Source organism: Cebidichthys violaceus, unplaced genomic scaffold (assembly GCF_023349555.1).
Source record: "Cebidichthys violaceus isolate CVI_PGR_0920_01 unplaced genomic scaffold, fCebVio1.0.p SCAF_44, whole genome shotgun sequence".
In the NCBI taxonomy this organism is placed as follows: Eukaryota; Metazoa; Chordata; class Actinopteri; order Perciformes; family Stichaeidae; genus Cebidichthys; species Cebidichthys violaceus.
In genome coordinates, this window is record NW_027176639.1 from 1655284 (window position 1) to 1675885 (window position 20602).

The 20602-nt window shown below is 47.6% G+C and overlaps 2 protein-coding genes across 4 annotated transcripts; one reads left to right on the forward strand and one right to left on the reverse strand.

Annotated features, from left to right (window-relative positions):
* Window positions 1-1224: 1224 nt before the first annotated feature.
* On the forward strand, window positions 1225-12473 carry tmc6b (transmembrane channel-like 6b). 3 transcript variants are annotated; one of them, XM_068728996.1, is made up of 21 exons: window positions 1225-1280; window positions 3865-4048; window positions 4428-4546; window positions 4854-4997; window positions 5713-5877; window positions 6017-6125; window positions 6581-6665; window positions 7302-7559; window positions 7710-7921; window positions 8003-8147; window positions 8297-8452; window positions 8619-8797; window positions 8932-9022; window positions 9107-9204; window positions 9289-9384; window positions 9469-9544; window positions 9636-9769; window positions 10390-10566; window positions 10691-10769; window positions 10906-10992; window positions 11945-12473. In XM_068728996.1, exons 2-21 carry the CDS (start codon window positions 3993-3995, stop codon window positions 11957-11959), a joined length of 2481 nt encoding a protein of 826 aa, XP_068585097.1. In that variant the 5' UTR covers window positions 1225-1280; window positions 3865-3992; the 3' UTR covers window positions 11960-12473. The 3 variants fall into 3 exon arrangements, with proteins under 3 accessions (XP_068585097.1, XP_068585096.1, XP_068585098.1); XM_068728995.1 differs by lacking the exon at window positions 1225-1280 and adding an exon at window positions 1289-1376; XM_068728997.1 differs by lacking the exon at window positions 1225-1280 and adding an exon at window positions 2362-2429.
* notum1b (notum, palmitoleoyl-protein carboxylesterase b) lies at window positions 12288-19173 on the reverse strand. Its single transcript, XM_068729000.1, has 11 exons — window positions 18399-19173; window positions 17472-17524; window positions 17235-17330; window positions 16018-16078; window positions 15435-15493; window positions 14943-15045; window positions 14630-14821; window positions 14437-14534; window positions 14205-14352; window positions 14068-14115; window positions 12288-13565 (listed from the first exon to the last, which is right to left on the reverse strand). Exons 1-11 carry the CDS (start codon window positions 18764-18766, stop codon window positions 13229-13231), a joined length of 1563 nt encoding a protein of 520 aa, XP_068585101.1. The 5' UTR covers window positions 18767-19173; the 3' UTR covers window positions 12288-13228.
* Window positions 19174-20602: the final 1429 nt, after the last annotated feature.

The following is a 20602-nucleotide window of genomic DNA, read 5'->3' on the forward strand; positions in this document are numbered from 1 at the left end:
AGGGAAGAAAAATGTATTTGTGAGACGCATACAGCCTCACACAGGCCGCTCCATGTTTGTTTTTAAAGATATAGGTAGGTGTGGTCCGGTATGGACAGGTGAGTCACTCTGTAACAGGGCTGTCTGTTCACCATCTATACGCTCAGTACCGGCTTTGGTTCTTCACCGGAGTCTTTGGGTTTTCTCTCCTCGCAGGTTTCCGTGGATAGTGGTTCTACCCGGACCGTGGTCCGGCCTCCTGCCGTGGTTCTGTCATATATGCATTGAATGTGTCGTAACTCTGTTATGTTGTTCACTCTTTACACATCTGTTGCTCCTCTGTCCATCCTGGGAGAGAGATCCCTCCTCTGTTAATCTCCCTGAGGGTTCTTCCTTTTTTCTCCCTGTTAAAGCAAAAAATCTATCTATCTATCTGTCTGTCTGTCTGTCTGTCTGTCTGTCTGTCTATCTGTCTGTCTGTCTGTCTGTCTGTCTGTCTGTCTATCTGTCTGTCTGTCTGTCTGTCTGTCTGTCTTTCTATCTCTATCTAAAGGGGTTTTTGGGGAGTTCTTCCTGTTTGATGTGAGGGTCAAAGGTCAGATTGTAAAGCCCTCTATAGAAAATAAATTGAATGAGTGTTAATCAGGTGTGTTATGTAATGAGTTACTTTACTTCCAGGTGACTTTGTATTAAGTGTGAGCGTAGACTCACTATGTGTAGGTGATGTAACGACTGATATGCACTAACTGTCTCTATAAGCTGCTGTTAGACTGTCTTTGTGTACTTCTGTTACTGTCTTTGTGTACTTCTGTTACTGTCTTTGTGTACTTCTGTTACTGACTTTGTGTACTTCTGTTACTGTCTTTGTGTACTTCTGTTACTGTCTTTGTGTACTTCTGTTACTGACTTTGTGTACTTCTGTTACTGACTTTGTGTACTTCTGTATTGTTCAGCAGTCTATCGCCGGTAGGGGCGTGGTTTCAAGCCTGAATAGGACTGAACCAAGAGTGTCAGCCCTGTGGGGGGGGTCACCTTTACCTCCTCTCTGTATCAGAAGCCAGTGAATGAGTTCAGCTCATCGGTGTTTTTTGGAGAACTCGAGTGTCTCCTCACTGTGACTGTGTGCACGTGACTGAAGGCGCAGCTCTCGCTTTGTACCGTTTCGTTTGAAGAAGTAGAAACTCAACACCCCTCCGAGGAAATGGTTTCTCCCGCGCTGTTCGGCTGAGCGTGGGGACTGTTTTGACAGACACACACACACACACACACACACTCAACTGGTTTGTCAAGTTGGTGAACGGGTGAGTGAACGACTCTCTGAACTCAACGAGCTCTTTGACCAACTTTTATGAGCCGCTCGCTTTATGTCTCTTTATGCCTCTGGATTCACCTCGAAGGTAAAACATTTGTCAACTAATGGAACTCAGTGACGTGTTGACGAGCCTAACATGAATTAACAGCAGACAGCGACACGAGAGAGACGTCTGTGTTTTTAAAGGAACGAGCGGTGTTTGTCTGCAGAAGTGATTAAATATTCACAATCTCGGGTGAACGAGCTTCTCTCGTCTATTGAGCGACAGCAGCTGCTTTATTAACGGTGTCAGACACTGAGGGAGCATGAACACTGATAACTATGCATTGTTTTTGACACATCTGTGTGTTTTAGCACCGTCATGTAGATATATAGATATATATCTATATATCTATATATATAACAGTGTAACTGTGTGTGTGTGTGTGTGTGTGTGTGTGTGTGTGTGTGTGTGTGTGTCTGTCTACACGCATGCCTGACTTAATTGCATGCACATGTTTTCTTTTGTCTGCTCTCGTCTCCGCTGTTACTGTTCTCTGTTACATCTACTGTGATGTTTGCTGCAGCTTTGTCGTCCCCCCCCCCCTGTGGGAACTGATTCCACGCAGTTGTTGAAAGCTGTCAGAGACACCCTGTTCCTCCCTCACCCTGTTCCTCACCCTCAGATCTGCTTATGACCGCCCTGTCTCCTCCACTGCTCCACTGATGTACTCGACGTTCAGCCGTGTTTCTAGTTTCTCTCGTTTCATACGACTTGTTTAATACTCCTTCGTTCACACATTCAGACGTTATAACAGGTCACTAAAGACTTAATGCACCGCGTCAGAGGACGACACCCCGGCATCACAGCGGTGTGTTTCTGTGCTCTGCAGAAGTTAAATCACACAAAGAAGAATCTCCGACAACAAGCATATGGAATATAAAACGGACCATAAAGAATAGTGCAGCATGACGCTGGAAACATCAGGTAATGACGAGAGAGAAGCCAAACAAAGCAGATGCCGGTGGTAGAGGGACATTCTTCAGGCGTCAGGTCATGCAGTCCGTTGCTGGTGTTCAGAGCTCATGTTCACTGGAGACCAGAACCAGAAAGACCTCCGCCCCCCCGAGCGACCCCCGGGCCTCATTACAAACACATGTGTGTAATGATTGAAATGTTCACACACCCTGTGTTGTTATCAGCCGTTACACCACTTGTGATGTGCAGGTTTGAATCTTAAAGGTTTGCAGTCAGTGCAGCATGCAGGAGCGGCTCACTGCCAGCTGAGCTCCCAACCTCTGTACCGGTTCAGCAACAGTCGAGTTTAAAGGAAATACAAGTCAACCCTATTGGCACATCACTGTGAGCGTCTTTCTCTGATGTGGGCGCATGTAAACAGGAAGTGGATCCGACGTTGAACTTTGATCTGAACTTTATAGTCGGCTCAGATATTCATTCTTTGGAAAGAAGCTGCTGCTCGTCTCAGTAGACGTCCCGTCTGCTCGGTCATAACCTGATACCGTCATTTATTGTCTCTCCAAATAACAAACGATAGTAAATCAATACCGAGCCGATGAAGAGGTAAAGTTTGATACAAGCTGAGTAGGAAGCGACAGTGAATCGTGGAACATATAGATTCAATAAGTAAGAATGAAAGGCTGTGACTTAAATACCTGAAAAACATCAATTTGTGTGTTTGCATATTAATGCAAAATTCCATTATTTCCTCATAAATCCAAAGATATCAAAGAGAGAGTATAAACCAAACATCTGATGGTCAAGACGCGTGTCATCGTATGTCCTCCTAACTGTGAGGATATTATCAGATCAGCTGTTCATTAAGTCATCGCTCAGCACAATGTTTACTTCTTGCTTTGCTTTATGAAGGCAGGTGTGGAAAATAAAAGACTATTGTGATTCTTCAAATCCCGTTTTTCTTTAATATCTTGTGTGATCGTGTTTAGATCAACAGGACGTGTCCACTAATGTGTCCTCTAACGTGTCCTCTAACGTGTCCTCTCTGGCTCTTTGACGTTGATGAGATGGTTGTGTGTAGCTAGACGTTGGATGGAAGTGGTTCTCAAAGACAGAGGAACCATATGACACACACACAATGCATCGTTCTGTCTCCCGCCATGAATATTCATCTCACCAGTGACATGAATATTCATGTCACTGGTGAGATGAATATTCATGTCACTGGTGACACTGCGCTGTCTCTGTCTCACTCTGTCCACAGTCCTCGTCATGAGCTCATGACCTAATCCCTCAACTCCATGAGTCACTGTCGCCTCACGCTGTAAGATTTTAACTGAGCGACGTCTGAACTTATTCCACGTGGCCTTAGGTCATCGTAGTCCACGAGACCCCGTTTATACTGTAGTCCTCGTCCAGATCCAGACCTCCTATCGATGGAAGGTGTAAACGAGGCCTTAGTGCTCATGCACACACTCACCCTTTGTTTCCTCACCGTTCTGTTACAAACGTGCGCAGGACAAGCAGCGACACGACCAGAGTGTTCAAATTCCAAAGACGTCTGTTGGCTTTTCCCCCTCACCTGTAACTCACTGGCCCCGCCCCCCTCTTCTCTCAGGTAAACACCATGGTGGGAGTGGAGCGCGGGTCTGAACAGGAGAGGGTGTGATCCCTCCGACGTTGGTCGACGAAGAGGCCGACAGCAGCAGCGCACGGATCACGACTTTCAGAGGAGGAGAAGAAGAAATGGCTCGAAATGTTAACTTTGACCTGAACCACCCGCTCATGGAAGCCGGACTGGAGTAAGTGTTGAAGCGGTCCTCTTGTCTCTTCACCCGGTCTCGCCCGGTCTCTCTCCTCGCTGTTCGCTGTTTCACTCTTGGTTTGCTCTCCTCTTGAGAACAGTACAGGCTCTCTTCGTGTGCTATCTCGTTAAAGTGCTGAGTCAACAGAAAACTGGACTTGTGGGTTTTTTCCGTCTTGCTTTAAGACAGAAACAATCAGTCCGCTTTGCTCTGACGGTACATCTAGATAGCGCAGGAAGAGGGTCACACGGTGTCTGGGCTGTTCTGCCCACGAGTTCCCTGTGTTCTGTCTGTGGTGTTCTCAGTGACCGACGGTCCTCAAAGAACCGAACCGTGTCTCTGAGACCCGTGTCGTCCCGTTTTTCCCCCCCGTCAGGAGCCCGGTGGACGAGGAAGGCGTTCACGACTCGTTCAGCCGGCTGATCGCGGAGCAGAGTCGGACCGGAGGATCGACCGACGCCTTCGAGCTGCAGCGGCTGGACGAGGAGGATCGAGGTACGCCCCTACGCCCCGTGTCCTTTCCTAACCGCCTCCCCTCGACCTCAGTGGGGAACGAGGTCAAGGAGAGATATGAAGGAGACAACCTTCTGCTCAGAGAAACAGACTCAAACACGGCGCTGACAGATGTTTTTGTGCTTGAGTAACTTTATTTAACATGTTGAAAATGAGTCTATTGAGAAGAGAATCGCACCTTCAACCCCTTTAACTCTTCTGTGTCTCTGTAATCTTTTTGGTCATCATGTCACACATCTCTCTCTGTCGCTCCCAGCAGCACTGATGTGTGTGTTTGTCTTCCTCTCAGACGATGTAGGCTACCTGTCCAGCCCCGGACGTGAGTCTAGGGGACGCCGGGAGGCTGATGAGAGACAGGGAGACCCCCTCCTAGGTGAACGCTGGTCCTCAGCCACCATGAGGATCCTGTCCTCCATGCCCAGTCGCACCATCGGTGAGTCAATTAGTTTTTACAGAACTGTTTGAATCGTTCTTTAAAACCTGAGCAGTTTGTTATTGTAATATTTAATACTACATAAGTCACGCCGCCCTTAAGGTGGAGACGTGTTGTTTGTTAATGTTCCACCTCACAGGACACACTGTCTGCTCATTGATAGACGTCTACTAAAGGTACGGTTCAGTGGAACCTGCTGCTGTGTGTTCCACTGTGAATAACAAACAGAGTTTCATAGGGAAGCTGTTCGTCTGTCATCTTCCTGTCAGCGTCTGGCAGGTCAGCTGCCTCAGCCTGTTGTTGAAGATGACTCCATGGTTTTCTGATTTCATGTTGGTTTAACTTCTTTTAAATCAACATTTTATACTCTTGTGAAGTCAGTTTGTTGTGTGTGTTCCATTGATTCGTTCACATTGAACTGTAGGTTAGGAATCCTCTGAGGTTTGACTGACGAGTGTCACAGAACAATGAGTTAGACCTCCGTCACTCAGGGGTTAAGACGCCTGTCATGGTTTGAGTTTAACCTTTGTTGCTTTTTTTTTTTGTCATGAGTTGTTATATAATTCAAAACTAGAGATAAAGATGACGCATCGGTTGTTTTTGGAGCATCAAGTGTTGGTGGAGCGCCTCAGCAGCAGTGAACGCTGTTGATCCCAGCTCTGAACCCTCCTCCTCCTCCTCCTCCTCCTCCTCCTCCTCCTCCTCCTCTTGTCAGGACGCAGCCGGGGAGCCATCATCTCTCAGTACTACAACAGAACCATGCAGCTCCGGAGGCGCAGGCAGAGCAGACCCGCCATCAGAGACTTCTCTCGCTCCGCCCGGCCGAGCATACGAGGCTACGGCATCGAGGGGGACGGGACGGATGCAGAGGACGCCGAGGGTGAGGACAACGATGAGACACTTCAAACAAGAACAATGAGTTCATAACGTAGCCAACGCAGCCCCTGTGTGTGTGTGTGTGTGTGTGTGTGTGTGTGTGTGTGTGTGTGTGTGTGTGTGTGTGTGTGTGTGCGTTACAGCGAGTAAGAGGGAACGTTTGGTGAACAACCTACAGAACCTGTCAGTGAGCGACAGAGTCAGGATGCTCAGAGCGATGCCTCTCAGTGTGGCTGAGAAGAGTGAACTCAGGTAGACGTGGTCCATGTCCTCAGTATTCACTGATTGATTCTCTGTGTTGTTCACAGTCAGTCTGACTCTGTCTCTGTCTGTCTCTGTCTGTCTGTCTCTCTCTCTGACTCTCTCTCTGTCTCTCTCTCTCTCTCTCTCTCTCTGTGTCTCTCTCTCTCTCTCTCTGTCTCTCTCTGTCTCTCTCTGTGTGTCTCTCTCTCTGTCTCTCTCTGTCTCTCTCCCTCTCTGTGTCTCTCTCTCTCTCTCTCTGTCTCTCTCCCTCTCTGTGTCTCTCTCTCTCTCTCTCTCTCTGTCTTTCTCTCTGTGTCTCTCTCTGTCTCTCTCTCTCTCTCTCTCTCTCTCTCTCTCTCTGTCTCTCTCTCTCTCTCTCTCTCTCTCTCTCTCTCTCTCTCTCTGTCTCTCTCTCTCTGTCTCTCTCTCTCTCTCTCTCTGTCTCTCTCTCTCTCTGTCTTCAGGAGGTTAGCTTTACAAAAGGAGAAGAGGACGATCTCTGGCAGTCAACTCCCCTGTTGCAGTCAACTCAAATATTACATAATCATTGTAAGTCACTAACAATGATTCTAATCATTGAATCAAACGATCTTCATCAGCAGAGGAACTTTGTAGATGTTCATGTTTCCACTACTGAATATGATGCAACCTTTCCTGTCATTGAGTCACAGCGTGACCATGTGTTTGATTTAGACAGTATTATTGATCTGATCTGATTTAAGGTAATAAAGAGTACATTAGTATCTATTAGTCATAGTATTCACAATAAAGAGCACATTTGATTGGAGGGACTGACTGACAGGTGGTTGATTGAGGACTCGTCTTTCAACACTTTGTTGATTATTAACTGTTCACATAAAGTGAGTTCTGAGTTCTTAAAGACGTGTAAACTAATATGAATTCTGTCAAACGATGAATAGTAAGACACAGGACAGACATGTTCCTCTCAGTCAGTGTTTCCTGTCGCTGTTGTTATCAGTGTAATCGCTCTGTTGCTCAAGCATCGATGGCTCTGAGGGTGTGAGTCACAGACAGACATGTGTGCGTTTTGCCCCTCTTGTACTGCTGCATTGTGAGTCACTTTTTGCAGAACACGGATAAGTTTCTGTTTCTAAAATAATAATACATACTGTACTGTGAAAACACGTGGTTGTTGTTTTAGATTACAGTGTTTTCTCCTCTCAGGGTGCCAGACAGAGCTGGTACAGCTGGCTGTCCTTCCTGCACTCCCTGCAGCTGTGGCAGGTGGCGCTGAAGAGAGTGAGCGGGCGCTTCGGCACCGGTGTCCTCTCGTACTTCCTGTTCCTCAAGACCCTGCTCTTCTTCAACTTCTTCCTGTTCCTGGTGACGGGTGCCTTCATGGTGCTGCCTCAGGCGGTGCACCCTCCGGCGCTGACCGGGGGGAGGAGCTCCTTCTCTGGACTGGAGCTCCTCACCGGAGCGGTGAGCGGACATGTTATTTACACTAACAAGCTCACTTCACTCACAGTACTGAACGTTTTAACACTAGAGGAACGTTTTCACATTCATCTGCAGAGGAGTCATGGTTCAGTATGCATGTTAAAGCAAATATAAATGACTGTTTCTCCTCAGGGCTACTTCTCCGACACAGTGATGTACTACGGACACTACTGTAACTACACTCTGAGTAGGAGCTGTGGGGACGCTGATGGAGGACAGAACGTCTCTTTGTCCAATGGGACCAGCGTGGACTCGGACTGTGGACTCTCGTACAACATGCCGCTTGCGTACTTCTTCACCATCGGAGTGTCTTTCTTCATCACGTGCATCATCCTGGTGTACAGGTACGGGGCTGTTGCTTATAGTTTAACATGAACTGCTCTAACATTCAATGTAAAACCGTCTGTTGTGCAATTTCTCAACAGCATGTCGAAGTCGTTTAGACAGAGCTTCCGAATCGACAAATCTCACAGTATTCTGGCCATGAAGGTCCTCTGCTCCTGGGACTTCAAGGTCATTAAGAAAACATCTGTCAAGCTCATGTCTGAGAACATCTGCACCCAGCTGAAGGTGACAGCACACACACACACACACACACACACACACACACACACACACACACACACACACATCAGCCCTCTCTTTGTCTTCTGTCTCTGTCACAAGCCTTCCTCCTTCCGGTTCCATCCCATAATTCCTCCCCGTGTCCTTCTCTCCAGGAGCTGCTGGCGGAGGTAAATCATAAGCATGTCAAGAAGACCGTGGGTCAGAATCTGTGGAGGCTGATGGTTCACGGCCTGGCGTGGGCCATCTGCATAGCGAGCACCGCTGCCTGTGTGCTCGCTATCTACTTCTTCTCCGGTCACATGCATGAGGTGAGGCGGTCCAAAGTCCACACCTCTGCTGGTGACTCCTCAGACTGCAGGCTGTATCTGCCGTCCTCTATTACGAGTCTTTGGTCTTTATGTTTCTTGAAGCAGCCGTTGTTGCAGGACGGTTGACATTAAAGAGCACCTGGTCGTTCTCTCTCTCCGCAAACAGAACCTCCTGCGTAGTTCTCGCAGTGCCCCCCAGAGCCCCTTGTTGACGGAGGCCCGGCTGCTGGCTCTGCCGGTGGTGGTCTCCCTCATCAACCTGCTGCTGCCCGGCCTGTTCAACCTCGCAGCCTGGATGGAGGACTACGACTCGCCCTCTGTGCGCACATACGTCGCCATCGGCAGGTGAGAGCAGAGGATCCGCATGTTGAGAGTCCGCAGATGTCCGAGCTTAACGCAGTAGTGCAGTAATATATCATTTAATAAGTAGTAATATATAAGTAACACGGTACTGACGGTGACGTCGTCTGCGTCTCCAGAAACCTGATGCTGAAAGTCAGCGTGCTTGGAGTGCTGTGCTACCACTGGCTGGGTCGGGTGGCTAATGATCATAACAACATTGAACTGAAGGTAAAGAATGATCAGACTGTTGATTGTGTGAGTGGCTCAGTGTGGTACCTCTCTAACCCATGACTCTGTTCTGATGGTCTCCAGTGCTGGGAGAGCTTTGTAGGCCAGGAGCTTTATCGTTTCCTGCTCATGGAATTCATCTTCACTCTACTGGACACCTTGTTTGGAGAGTTTCTCTGGAGGTTATATTTGCTTTTTTTGCATTAAGTTTTAAAATGTATTAAAGCAGGAGAGCCTGTGACCTCACCTCCTCCTGTTGTCTGCAGGTTGTTTTCTGAGAAGGTGCTGAAGAGGAGGAGGAAGCCGGTGTTTGACATCGCCAGGAACGTCCTAGAGCTCATCTATGGACAGACGTTGGCCTGGTACCAGACTCGCTGTTAAGATGTTCACGCAGTAGTAAGGTCTAACAGCTGTGGTGTGGTGACGATGAACTCTGTGTCTCTCAGGTTGGGTGTCCTCTTCAGTCCTCTGCTGCCTGCAGTGCAGATCTTCAAACTCCTGCTGCTCTTCTACATTAAGATGGTACTGAAAAGATCTCGACAACAAAGTCTTGGCTCTTCTCTGGTTTTGTGAGATTTGCTGTGACCCCGGTCTCTGTTCTCTCTCCCCACAGAGCAGCGTGATGATGAACTGTCAGGCCCCCAGGAACCCATACAGAGTGAGCCAGATGACCACCGTCTTCATCACGCTCCTCTGCTTCCCCTCCTTCCTCGGTGCCTCTGTGTGTGTCACCTACACCATGTGGAGGTACACACACACACACACACACACACACACCCACCCCAACCAAAAATAACGTGTTCTTATCAGGGTTTGGAAAACAAACGACCTCACAGGACACCTTCTTCACACACTGTATGCACACACACACACACACACACACACACACACTGCTGTCTACAGACGTCCAGATGTGAGGAGAAACGTTCTTGTGATGATCAAAGTAGTTTTCTCCCCGTGTGTTTATGACTTAAGAACAGGTGAACAAAGGTGTTGTCGGGTCTAAAAATGATTTTTGTCACGGACCATTTCTTTAGTGTTTGTTGTTGTAATACTCATTTCATCCACAAGAGGCTTTAACGTGCGTATAGCTGCACAATATGTGAACCTTTCTATGTAGAGCGCACGGTGCTGTTGATTCTATTTAGAACGTTAGCGCAGAGTTCAGGACGCGGTAGTTTAGGACTCCTCCACAAGTGCGTCGTTGCTTTTTGACTCCAGGGAAGCGATGGAGAGTTTGACGCTCAAGCCTGGAGTCTAACGTTCTTCACTGATATTTGTCAGACCAGAGGTTAAACTGCTGAGAACACTTTGTCCCCAGAGGGAGAGTCCTGTGTGACACGTACACTCTGAACGTCTGTCCTCAGCCTCACTCCCTCCTCGTCGTGCGGTCCGTTCCGCGAGCTCAAAACGATGTTCCAGGCGGGGAAGCGATGGGTGGAGGCGCTGGAAAAAGACAACCCCAACCTGTCCTGGCTGGCCAGAGCTCACTCCTACCTGGTGGAAAACCCTTTCTTTCTGTTTGTGGGAGCAGGCATCTTCCTGTGAGTACACACACACACACACACACACACACACACACACACACACACACACACACACACACACACACACAGAGTGTTGAATGGTTGTGTTGGTCTGATGCACTCCATCGTTTCCTCCCGTCAGGATCGTCATCTACTTCCACAGTCAGGTGGTGGACGGACAAAGGAAGATCATCGGATTACTACAGGAGCAGATAGAAAATGTAAGATATCATCATAATCAGCTGTTTCTCTATCTGTTAACATACTAATGAATAGAACAATGTTCTGATGTGAAAAGAACGTGTTCCTGTTTCTTGCTTTTTGATCTGGTTCACGGTCTGCTGTGTCTCTGCTCAGGAGGGAGAGGATAAGAAGTTCCTGATCACTCGCCTCCAGTCCATCCACGAACAGAAACGAACCCCCGCTGGAAGACTCGCCAGTCAGGTCTGTCTCTGCTGCTCTGAGCCATCTTTACTCCTCAACCTCCTCCGACCTCCTGTTACTGAACCATCTTCACTCCTCGACCTCCTGTTACTGAACCATCTTCACTCCTCGACCTCCTCCGACCTCCTGTTACTGAACCATCTTCACTCCTCGACCTCCTGTTACTGAACCATCTTTACTCCTCAACCTCCTCCTACTTCCTGTTACTGAACCATCTTCACTCCTCGACCTCCTGTTACTGAACCATCTTCACTCCTCGACCTCCTGTTACTGAACCATCTTCACTCCTCCTACCTCCTGTTACTGAACCATCTTCACTCCTCCTACCTCCTGTTACTGAACCATCTTTACTCCTCAACCTCCTCCTACTTCCTGTTACTGAACCATCTTCACTCCTCGACCTCCTGTTACTGAACCATCTTCACTCCTCCTACCTCCTGTTACTGAACCATCTTCACTCCTCGACCTCCTGTTACTGAACCATCTTCACTCCTCGACCTCCTCCTACCTCCTGTTACTAAACCATCTTCACTCCTCGACCTCCTCCTACCTCCTGTTACTAAACCATCTTCACTCCTCGACCTCCTCCTACCTCCTGTTACTAAACCATCTTTAAACCTCGACCTCCTCCTACCTCCTGTTACTAAACCATCTTCACTCCTCGACCTCCTCCTACCTCCTGTTACTAAACCATCTTTAAACCTCGACCTCCTCCTACCTCCTGTTACTGAACCATCTTCACTCCTCGACCTCCTCCTACCTCCTGTTACTAAACCATCTTTAAACCTCGACCTCTTCCTACCTCCTGTTACTAAACCATCTTTAAACCTCGACCTCCTCCTACCTCCTGTTACTGAACCATCTTCACTCCTCGACCTCCTCCTACCTCCTGTTACTAAACCATCTTTAAACCTCGACCTCCTCTTACCTCCTGTGTTTCATTTTCCCTCAGGACTCCCGGCGTTGAGACCTCATCCTCCAGCAGACCTCAGACCTCAGACCTCAGGGCTCCATGCTCTGAGCCCTGAGGTCTGCAGGAACCTCAAACCAGCGTGGACAGAACTGGAAGCACAACGCTGCATTTGACCAAATCCAATGTATTCTTCATTTTGAGTTTGGTTGTGATTTTGGTGGAGACGTCAGGTGGAACAGAGTCTGCTTGATGCTGTTTATTGATGAAATGCTGAACTGAGACTTTAGGAGTTGAACGTTGCAGACGGACAGTTAGATGATGTGAATCTCTTCACATGATCATCATCATCATCATCATCTCTCACAAGAAGCACTTTCATATCAACTGTGAACAAATAGCTTTTAATATTTCTTGTGCAAACACTGTATGTTGTCTACCATGTGTTTTTAATGCTCTGTTTTAGTTCTGAATCATGTCATTAGTCTGTTGTACATTAGGTAACGGTGGGACGTTGAGGATGTGAACACTGTATCACACTATAGTCATTAAATTATGTTTTATCACATCAGCACGTACTTATACTTGTATGAAGTACTACAGCACAACAACAACAATTGTTACAAACTCAACAGTCTGAACATAATATGGATACAATGTGTACTATTGGTAGTAATAGTACTTCTAGTTACTTAGAATATATCAAGTAAACATGCAAATACAAAAGTACAACGTATGGAGACACTTTACAGTAGAAAACTGTATTTGACTAATACAACATACTAGATATTCTCAGTAGAAAAATACGTTTCTCGCTTTTTAGTACCCTGAAGAACAAAGTAATAACCTCAATATTTGTACCTTTTTATTAGTAAATATTACCCATTAAATTATTATTTTTCCAAAATTAGAAAAAGCAGCATATTTGGATGAGGGTAGAAACAGCAGCAGCACAGCTGGACCTCTGACGGCACCGAGTCACCACAGAACATCAGAACTGTTGTAGAATACCATGATGAGCGTCTCATGTACTTACTGCGCACACACACACACACACACACACACACACAAACAACATCCCTATACCTGTGTTGAACTATGACCCTCGTGTTGTGTTTGAACAACGTTCTGGTTCGATTGATTCTGAGGTGAGTTCTGAGTCGTTTGGTTTTTCAGAGGTTGGTTCTGATTCGTCGTTACAGAATGTTTGGGAGTGTTTTCTCTTTTGAGTTCAGTTGTCCTGCTCCTGATGTCTTCCGTTGATGTTCAGCGTCTCATCTCTGACCGACGCTACGCTAACGTCTAACATCTTCAGAGAAAAGCGACTCAGCTCCCGTTACTGAGCATGCCCAGTAGCTTCTTGGGGTCCATCCCCTGCTGCTGGGCCATCTTCTGCACGTCGAAGCCCATGTGCTTCAGGAACTGGACGACGCTCATCTCCTGTCCCGTCAGCTGGTCTCGAATGGTCGGGCAGGAGGGGTTGCAGTGAGGCCAGGGACAGCTGTCGATCAGATGCAGCGGACAGCCCCCCGCCGGAGACGTCTGGTGCTTGTCGTGGTTACGGTTGCTGCCGCTGGTCTGGTTGTTGTCTTGGAGGCTTCGGTCCCAGCAGTGGAGGGCTCTGGGCAGAGACGTGCCTTTCACCTGGATGTCCGTCCAGTAGCTGCATAGTGAGGACACGTAGTGAAGACATGTAGTGAGGAGACATAGTGAAGACATGTAGTGAAGACACGTAGTGAAGAGACACAGTGAAGACACGTAGTGAGGATACACAGTGGAGACACAGTGAGGACATGTAGTGAAGACACATAGTAAGGACACATAGTGAGGAGACACAGTGAGGACACATAGTGAAGACATGTAGTGAAGACACATAGTAAGGACACATAGTGAGGAGACACAGTGAGGACACATAGTGAAGAGACATAGTGAAGACACAATGTTTGTTTTCAGTGGGATCATTTACTTTTGACATGTTGCCCTCTGGTGGACAAACTATGCAACAGTAACTCAACGTCTACTTATTGTTATCTGTCAACATCAGCTGTGTTGTAAATGAACGAGAACTCTTCTTCATTTGTAACGTTGAATCAGAATCAGAGTATTTGAAACGAGTATTAATGCAGAGAACCTTGAAGACGTACGAGAACGTTTTATTTACTTACGTTCTAGTGATGAGTTCATGAGACAGACAGGCCGGAGAAAACATCGCCCTGCCGTTAAAACACACAATCACACTGTCAACCAAACGCTTTCTGTTACTGTGTGTGTGTGTGTGTGTGTGTGTGTGTGTCAGGCTTACGGTACGTCTCGTAGCGTGCTCCTCAGCTCCTGTCCCAGGTTCTGGATGTACCTCCACTGGGCCTCGTTGACAGGCTGCCCGGTCAGCTGGATGTTGTCGACCGTCAGCTGGGCCTCGTCAAACAGCCACTGCACCACGAACACCGGGCCTGGAGGGGAGAGAGGACGCACCGCAGGTCAGACTACAAGAGGACACGCCCGCCTCTACGTCAGCCACACGGAGCAGCACTCACTGTTTAACGTGGGGAAGACTTTATATCCAAAGAAACACTTCCACTCCTCTCCCACGTGAGCCTGTCTGCAGCTCTTTGGCACCAAACCGCCCCAGTACCTGCAAAGAACCACCGCTTTACAAAGTCCGTACGACCCGTGAACCGTGACTTCTTAACCTCCATCAAGCTAGCCACCCGCCTCCACCCGTCCTACCTGATGCCTCTCTTTATGGCCTCCGTGGGCGCACAGCTGATGGTGTCCAGGCAGTCTGTGTGTTTGTACTGTCTGTTGTCCAGGAACCACCCAGAGTCAGCCAGGCCCCTGACCCGCACCCCTCGGTGGCCCTGCGACTCCAGCTGCTCTGCAACCTGGTCCACGTTCAGCAGGACGCCTGTACCGCCCGCACTGGTGACAGGAAGAGTCGGATCAGAGACACACACACACACACACACACACACACACACACACACACACACACACACACACACACACACACACACACACACACACTATGTGCTGAACTGACCTGCTTCCTGCCAGAAGCAGAACCTTAGCGTTGTCCAGACCTTTCGTCAGCAGCTCATTCACCACCTCCGTGATGATCAGAGAGCCCATGAACGCATAATCACCTGAGGACAGATGTGTGTTTGTTCATTATTAACATGGAGCCACATGACTATGAACTCTGTAATAAAACGTAGAGGGAATGTTCAGACAGATCATGTCATCCAGACATCTTAACAGGGTCAGCAAATACATTAGCACAGTTTCTTACATGGTATTTATTTAACATGTATATCTGCGGTACACCTTTTAGCCACATGAGGGAGCCTGAGTGTTAATGAGTAAGATAATGAGGTTTATGATGCGCTTCATTTACAGGGTTTAATGCAAAAGGCCCATTCATGTGTCCATGCTCCAAAAGGACATTTCATTGATCAGTCTGGTGCTCTTTATAAACCAGAGACTCTGTCTTTAAAGAGCCCGTCCAGCTCACAGGTGATTCACTGCGTCTTACTGTGATCTGTCTTCGGAGTGACTCCGCTCCACACGTCACTGGAGCAGTACGGGACGAAGCTGGAGAGAGAGAGAGAGAGAGAGAGAGAGAGAGAGAGAGAGAGAGAGAGTTCACTGACAGCTGACGGACACAAACAGTCGTACAAATAACAGCCAACCTGGCTGTGTGACGGTAGACTGAACACAAACAAAGTGTGTGTGTGTCCAGAGACAGAGAGCTGCTGTAGGATGTGATGAGTTTGCATTATGTAACCATGACGAGTAGCTGCTGGAACAGACCGACTGTTGTCAGGCACTAGTGCAGGATAAAGGACGATGAACGGCAAGGGAAGCAAAAGTGTCTCGTTCTGTCTTAAATGTACTTATTGTAGCTGGAAGTAGCAGTTAAAGTAAAAGTAAAGTAAAACTGAGTGATCATGTTCTATAAACATCATCACTTGCATGTTGAAGCGTGTGGAACGTAAACACGGTCGTGTAGCGCAGTAAAGACCGTAGCGTCGCGCGGTGGAAACAGTCCCGTAGAGCACCACAAGTCAAACAAACGTTTGATAAACAGCATCACATTTTGAGACACCAGTTCTTACACCATGTTGGCGTTCCACCAGTGAGGGTTCTCCTCCGGCTGAGGAGACAGGATCCCTGTTCCTGTGAGAACCAACAACAGTAGAAGAGGTTAAAATCACACACCTTCATGTATAGTCGTGTATTATGATCTATGGTTGTGTATTATGATGTATAGTTGTGTATTATGATCTATGGTTGTGTATTATGATGTATGGTTGTGTATTTTGATGTATAGTCGTGTATTATGATCTATGGTTGTGTATTATGATGTATGGTTGTGTATTTTGATGTATAGTTGTGTATTATGATCTATGGTTGTGTATTATGATGTATGGTTGTGTATTTTGATGTATAGTTGTGTATTATGATCTATGGTTGTGTATTTTGATGTATAGTCGTGTATTATGATCTATGGTTGTGTATTTTGATGTATAGTCGTGTATTATGATGTATGGTCGTGTATTATGATGTATAGTCGTATATTATGATCTATGGTTGTGTATTTTGATGTATAGTCGTGTATTATGATGTATAGTCGTGTATTATGATCTATGGTTGTGTATTTTGATGTATAGTCGTGTATTATGATCTATGGTTGTGTATTTTGATGTATAGTTGTGTATTATGATCTATGGTTGTGTATTATGATGTATGGTTGTGTATTTTGATGTATAGTCGTGTATTATGATCTATGGTTGTGTATTTTGATGTATAGTCGTGTATTATGATGTATGGTCGTGTATTATGATGTATAGTCGTGTATTATGATGTATGGTCGTGTATTATGATGTATAGTCGTGTATTATGATCTATGGTTGTGTATTTTGATGCATGAAGTGAGTTTTAACTGTGTGTGTTTTCCCTGCGGTCAATAAGTCGTTAACTTTCCCTGGGTTGCTCAGCGTTTAGGACCGTGCAGCAGTGAGCAGCTCTGCTCTGACCTCCGCTGTAAAGAGTCCTCAGAGAGAGAGAGAGCGTCGTGAACAAACAGTCCCTGATGGCCGGAAAAAACCCAGAGAGTTTGACTCTTAAAGATGAATGCAAACTCAGCCGAAGAGGAAACACACACAGCTCTGTGAGGCTCCTTCATTCAGGAGTCGTTTCCTTTTTTTCACCTGGAGAGAGCAAAGCCTCAGTGGCTGAGCAGAGAGTCTGTAACGGCTGCAGGATGCGCCTGTTCCTGTTCCTGTTCCTGTTTGTGCGTCAGCTTGTGTGCTCTGATTGTGCGTCTCCTTACCCGTTCTGGTTTGCGGCCACTTGGTGGAGCTCATCAGTCTCCTCATCGTCTCATACCTGCTGTCACAGGTCTGCCTGTTGAAACAGTACCATCCACCTGAGCCACACACACACACACACACACACACACACACACACACACACGCACACACACACACACACACACTCTTGTTAACGTGTTACGTTGGGTTGTGTTTCCCTGTAATGAGCTCTACATCTGTGTTAGGTTCATCCTCACCTTCTAAGAACAGCAGCCACCTCTTGCTGCCTTTGGACTCCTTGATGTAGTACCTGTGTCAAACATGCACACACAGATTAATACACACACACACACACACACACACACACACACACACACACACACACCACAAGCTACCCAGTAGGGATGCTTCCTTTGATCCTCCTGACATGAAGTGTTTGGCTCTGGTCGCACCGCTATTAAACGCGTCACAGCAGGAGTCTGCTCCGTGGCTCTAACAGCTCAAAGTGATTGTTTAAGAACAGGAAGAAGAAGCTGAGTAGAGGAACCTCTCAGAGGCTGGACAGCTGGGGTGGCACACGGAACGCTCCCTCTTATCCACCCAACGGTGACTTAATACTGTTTAATGTACTGCTAGTTAAATCCTGTTTCATCAAATTAAAACAATAACACCTCGCGTTTCTAAAAGGAAGCTCGAAGAATGATTCAGTCTCAGGACGCACGTGAGCCTGCTGAATATTTCCACTAATACGTTTCACTGTTACAGTAGCTGCTGAGAATGACAGCCTACAGTGCTGATCAACACTGTACAGTGAGATGATTATGAGACGTGCTTTAGTCCACCTGATAGATTCAGTTGATTGATAAAACTATCGTTATGATTGATCTTCAGTCTGGTTTTAATGTAAATATTTGACTCAAATCAAATCATTTCTGCAGAGGAAGCGTTTGTCTTTCTATCGGGTGCGCGCACGTGTCGTGTATCAGCCATAGCGCTCAGCGGCAGCGCGCAACGCCTTCACGCTGATCCGGTCCTTTGATCCATTTTGGTCACATCCGGAGTACAAATGGGCTAAGGGGGGGGGGGGAACTAACCCAGCGCAGTGAAGCAGACTGCCTGTTAGACGCAGCCTCACACTCAGTGCGCTGACAGGTCTCATGTTCTGAGGTGTCCCGCTCACTTACCCTGCTGCTGACCCGTCATTGCAAGTCACAGTTACATTCTTCAAAAAGTGCAACTTCATGTCTTGATCCAGCTTCTGCGCAGAGCATGGGTACAGCGACTGCGCCAAGTTCTTGACCTGCACCATGAAGTTGTCCATGTTGCCCTCCACGGCTGTGAAGTCTAACGGGAAGCTCTCCGCTGCTTCCACCCGCTCCCTGTGCGCCAGTGGCGGCTGCTGCTGCTGCTGCTGCGCCCGCCGACTCTGCGCCCGGCCGCCGTGCATGCTCCTCGCCTCCACCGGTGCGCTCACGTGGATGAAGAGCAGCAGCAAGCAGGAGCGCACCGCGGACCGGCCGGCCCAGCTCCTCCGAACTCCACGGCTCTGCATGTCTAACTGTTACTGGAACACGTCTCTCAAATGTGTGTGAGGAGCTTCACTGAAACACAGGATGTACTTTAAGAGTCGTTAGAAAGGTGAACCGTTCTTTGAACGCGCACGGAGACCTTTTTGAAGTTACCGCTCCTGAAAGGTGAGCAGAGTGAACTCAGGTTCGGGTGCTCCATGGTGCCTCGTGAGATGGAGAGCTGCTTTCAGATCCACCTCGGATGCATGAGACGCAGTCCCCACATCACCTAAATCCTGACACAGTGAGGAGCCCGTCAAAGCGCCATTACGCGCGTCGTGGAAGTCCCTGAAGCAGTCTCGTTCAGCCCAGTGTCACTCGTGACTCTTGGTCCGGGTCCTCATGAGCTGTGGACGAAGTGGAATTTTATGTAACCCCCCTCCCTCCCCTCCCCTCCCCCTGCCCCGTGCTTCTCACTCCCGCGGGCCAATCGTTATGATCGTTGGCTGATGCTCCTCGCGGGGCGTCGGTCTCACACCAAGAGTGTGCGTATGCCTGGCACGCCCCCTCAGTCGGTTCCCTCGCTGCTCTCTTTGATGTAGTGTCGTCGCACCGCGCTGCCTTTTGAAGTGTCTTCGACTGAATGTGGTGCGTGAGGGAGACGCGCAGTTGGACCGGCTGCGGAGGGTCACAACACGAGTCCAACACAAGCACGTTTCCATCGATGCACGTGTTTCACTTCACAGAGAAGAGTCCGTTCACATGCATGTCACAGGTTCTGATTAGAAACGAATCTGGTTCTGAATGAAAGCATGAGTCCATCGAGGTTCAGAGCAGCTCATGTCTCTCACTCCAGAGGTCTCCTTCCCTTTAGGCTCCACTCATAGTCCCTCATGGTTAAGGAAAGGTGTCCACAGTTGTCTCTTCACAGAGGAGTGTCTGTTCCTCATCTAAAGCACTGTTTTAAACGTGTAGTTCATACACTGATGCAATCTATAAAAGCTCTTCTTTTATTCACTTCAATAGAAACTGTTAAAATCAGCGTGATGTAAACCAGACCCAGCAACATCTTGAAGTGTAGCGTTCAGCAGCACTGCCATTACATTTTTGTTTTCTGACTTTGATAGGTTTTGGAGTTTTGCAAGAGAGGAAATCCTGTTTTTAACAAGTGCATTTGTTGCCATTCATTTGTCAATGATTAAAGGCTGTTTTGGTGAAACTCTTGTGTAAAGACACAGATGCCTTGTTGTGCTTTAACGCTCCATCAGGCCGGTCTGAGGTTGCAGACCGAGGAAGGAAACTGATCGTTTGTTTGTTCATGCAGACGGTGGTCATTCCCCTGACCTGAGATCTGTGTTCACCTCTCCCTCTCTGTTAGGAGCACTCTGACTCTAAATGTCTAAGTGCTGCTGCAGCGGTATCAGCCGGTCGCCCTCTGGAGCTCTGGCCTCACACCTCTCCATCTGTTGGCAACACGTGTCGCGGTGTCCGTCCAGTCCGATTCCTGCTTTGATCCAGCTTGATTCATGCTGAGAGAAAAAGGCCTCGATGTCGGTGCAGGTCGTCCGTCAAACTGCATATGAAGTGGGCCATGTGTGGAACAGATTGGATGTGTTGTTGCCAGTGTGCAGACAGGATATCTCCTTCTCTTATGAGGGTCACTGCACTTAAAGTAGGCTTGTTTATCCAGATTCATAATGAGTTATGTTGTGTAATATGATGTTTTTGAATAAGCTATAGGCTACTGAAGGTCAGGACAAGAATTGTAAACAAATTCTGAGCTTTATTTGGATTTAATCTCAGGATCCAAGTGGACATGGAACCCTTTGGTTTAGAATGTAAGGCTCAAAGATGAGTCTTTTATAAATACAGAATAGAAT

Coding starts and splice junctions, on each gene's coding strand:
- tmc6b (XM_068728996.1), top strand. CDS start 3,993: ATGGCTCGAAATGTTAACTTTGACCTGAACCACCCGCTCATGGAAGCC. Junction 4,547..4,853: donor GCTGGACGAGGAGGATCGAG/GTACGCCCCTAC, acceptor TCTTCCTCTCAG/ACGATGTAGGCTACCTGTCC. Junction 10,770..10,905: donor TACAGGAGCAGATAGAAAAT/GTAAGATATCAT, acceptor GTCTCTGCTCAG/GAGGGAGAGGATAAGAAGTT.
- notum1b (XM_068729000.1), bottom strand. CDS start 18,766: ATGCAGAGCCGTGGAGTTCGGAGGAGCTGGGCCGGCCGGTCCGCGGTG. Junction 15,494..16,017: donor TGGTGGAACGCCAACATGGT/GTAAGAACTGGT, acceptor CTCTCTCTCCAG/CTTCGTCCCGTACTGCTCCA. Junction 13,566..14,067: donor CATGAACTCATCACTAGAAC/GTAAGTAAATAA, acceptor CTCACTATGCAG/CTACTGGACGGACATCCAGG.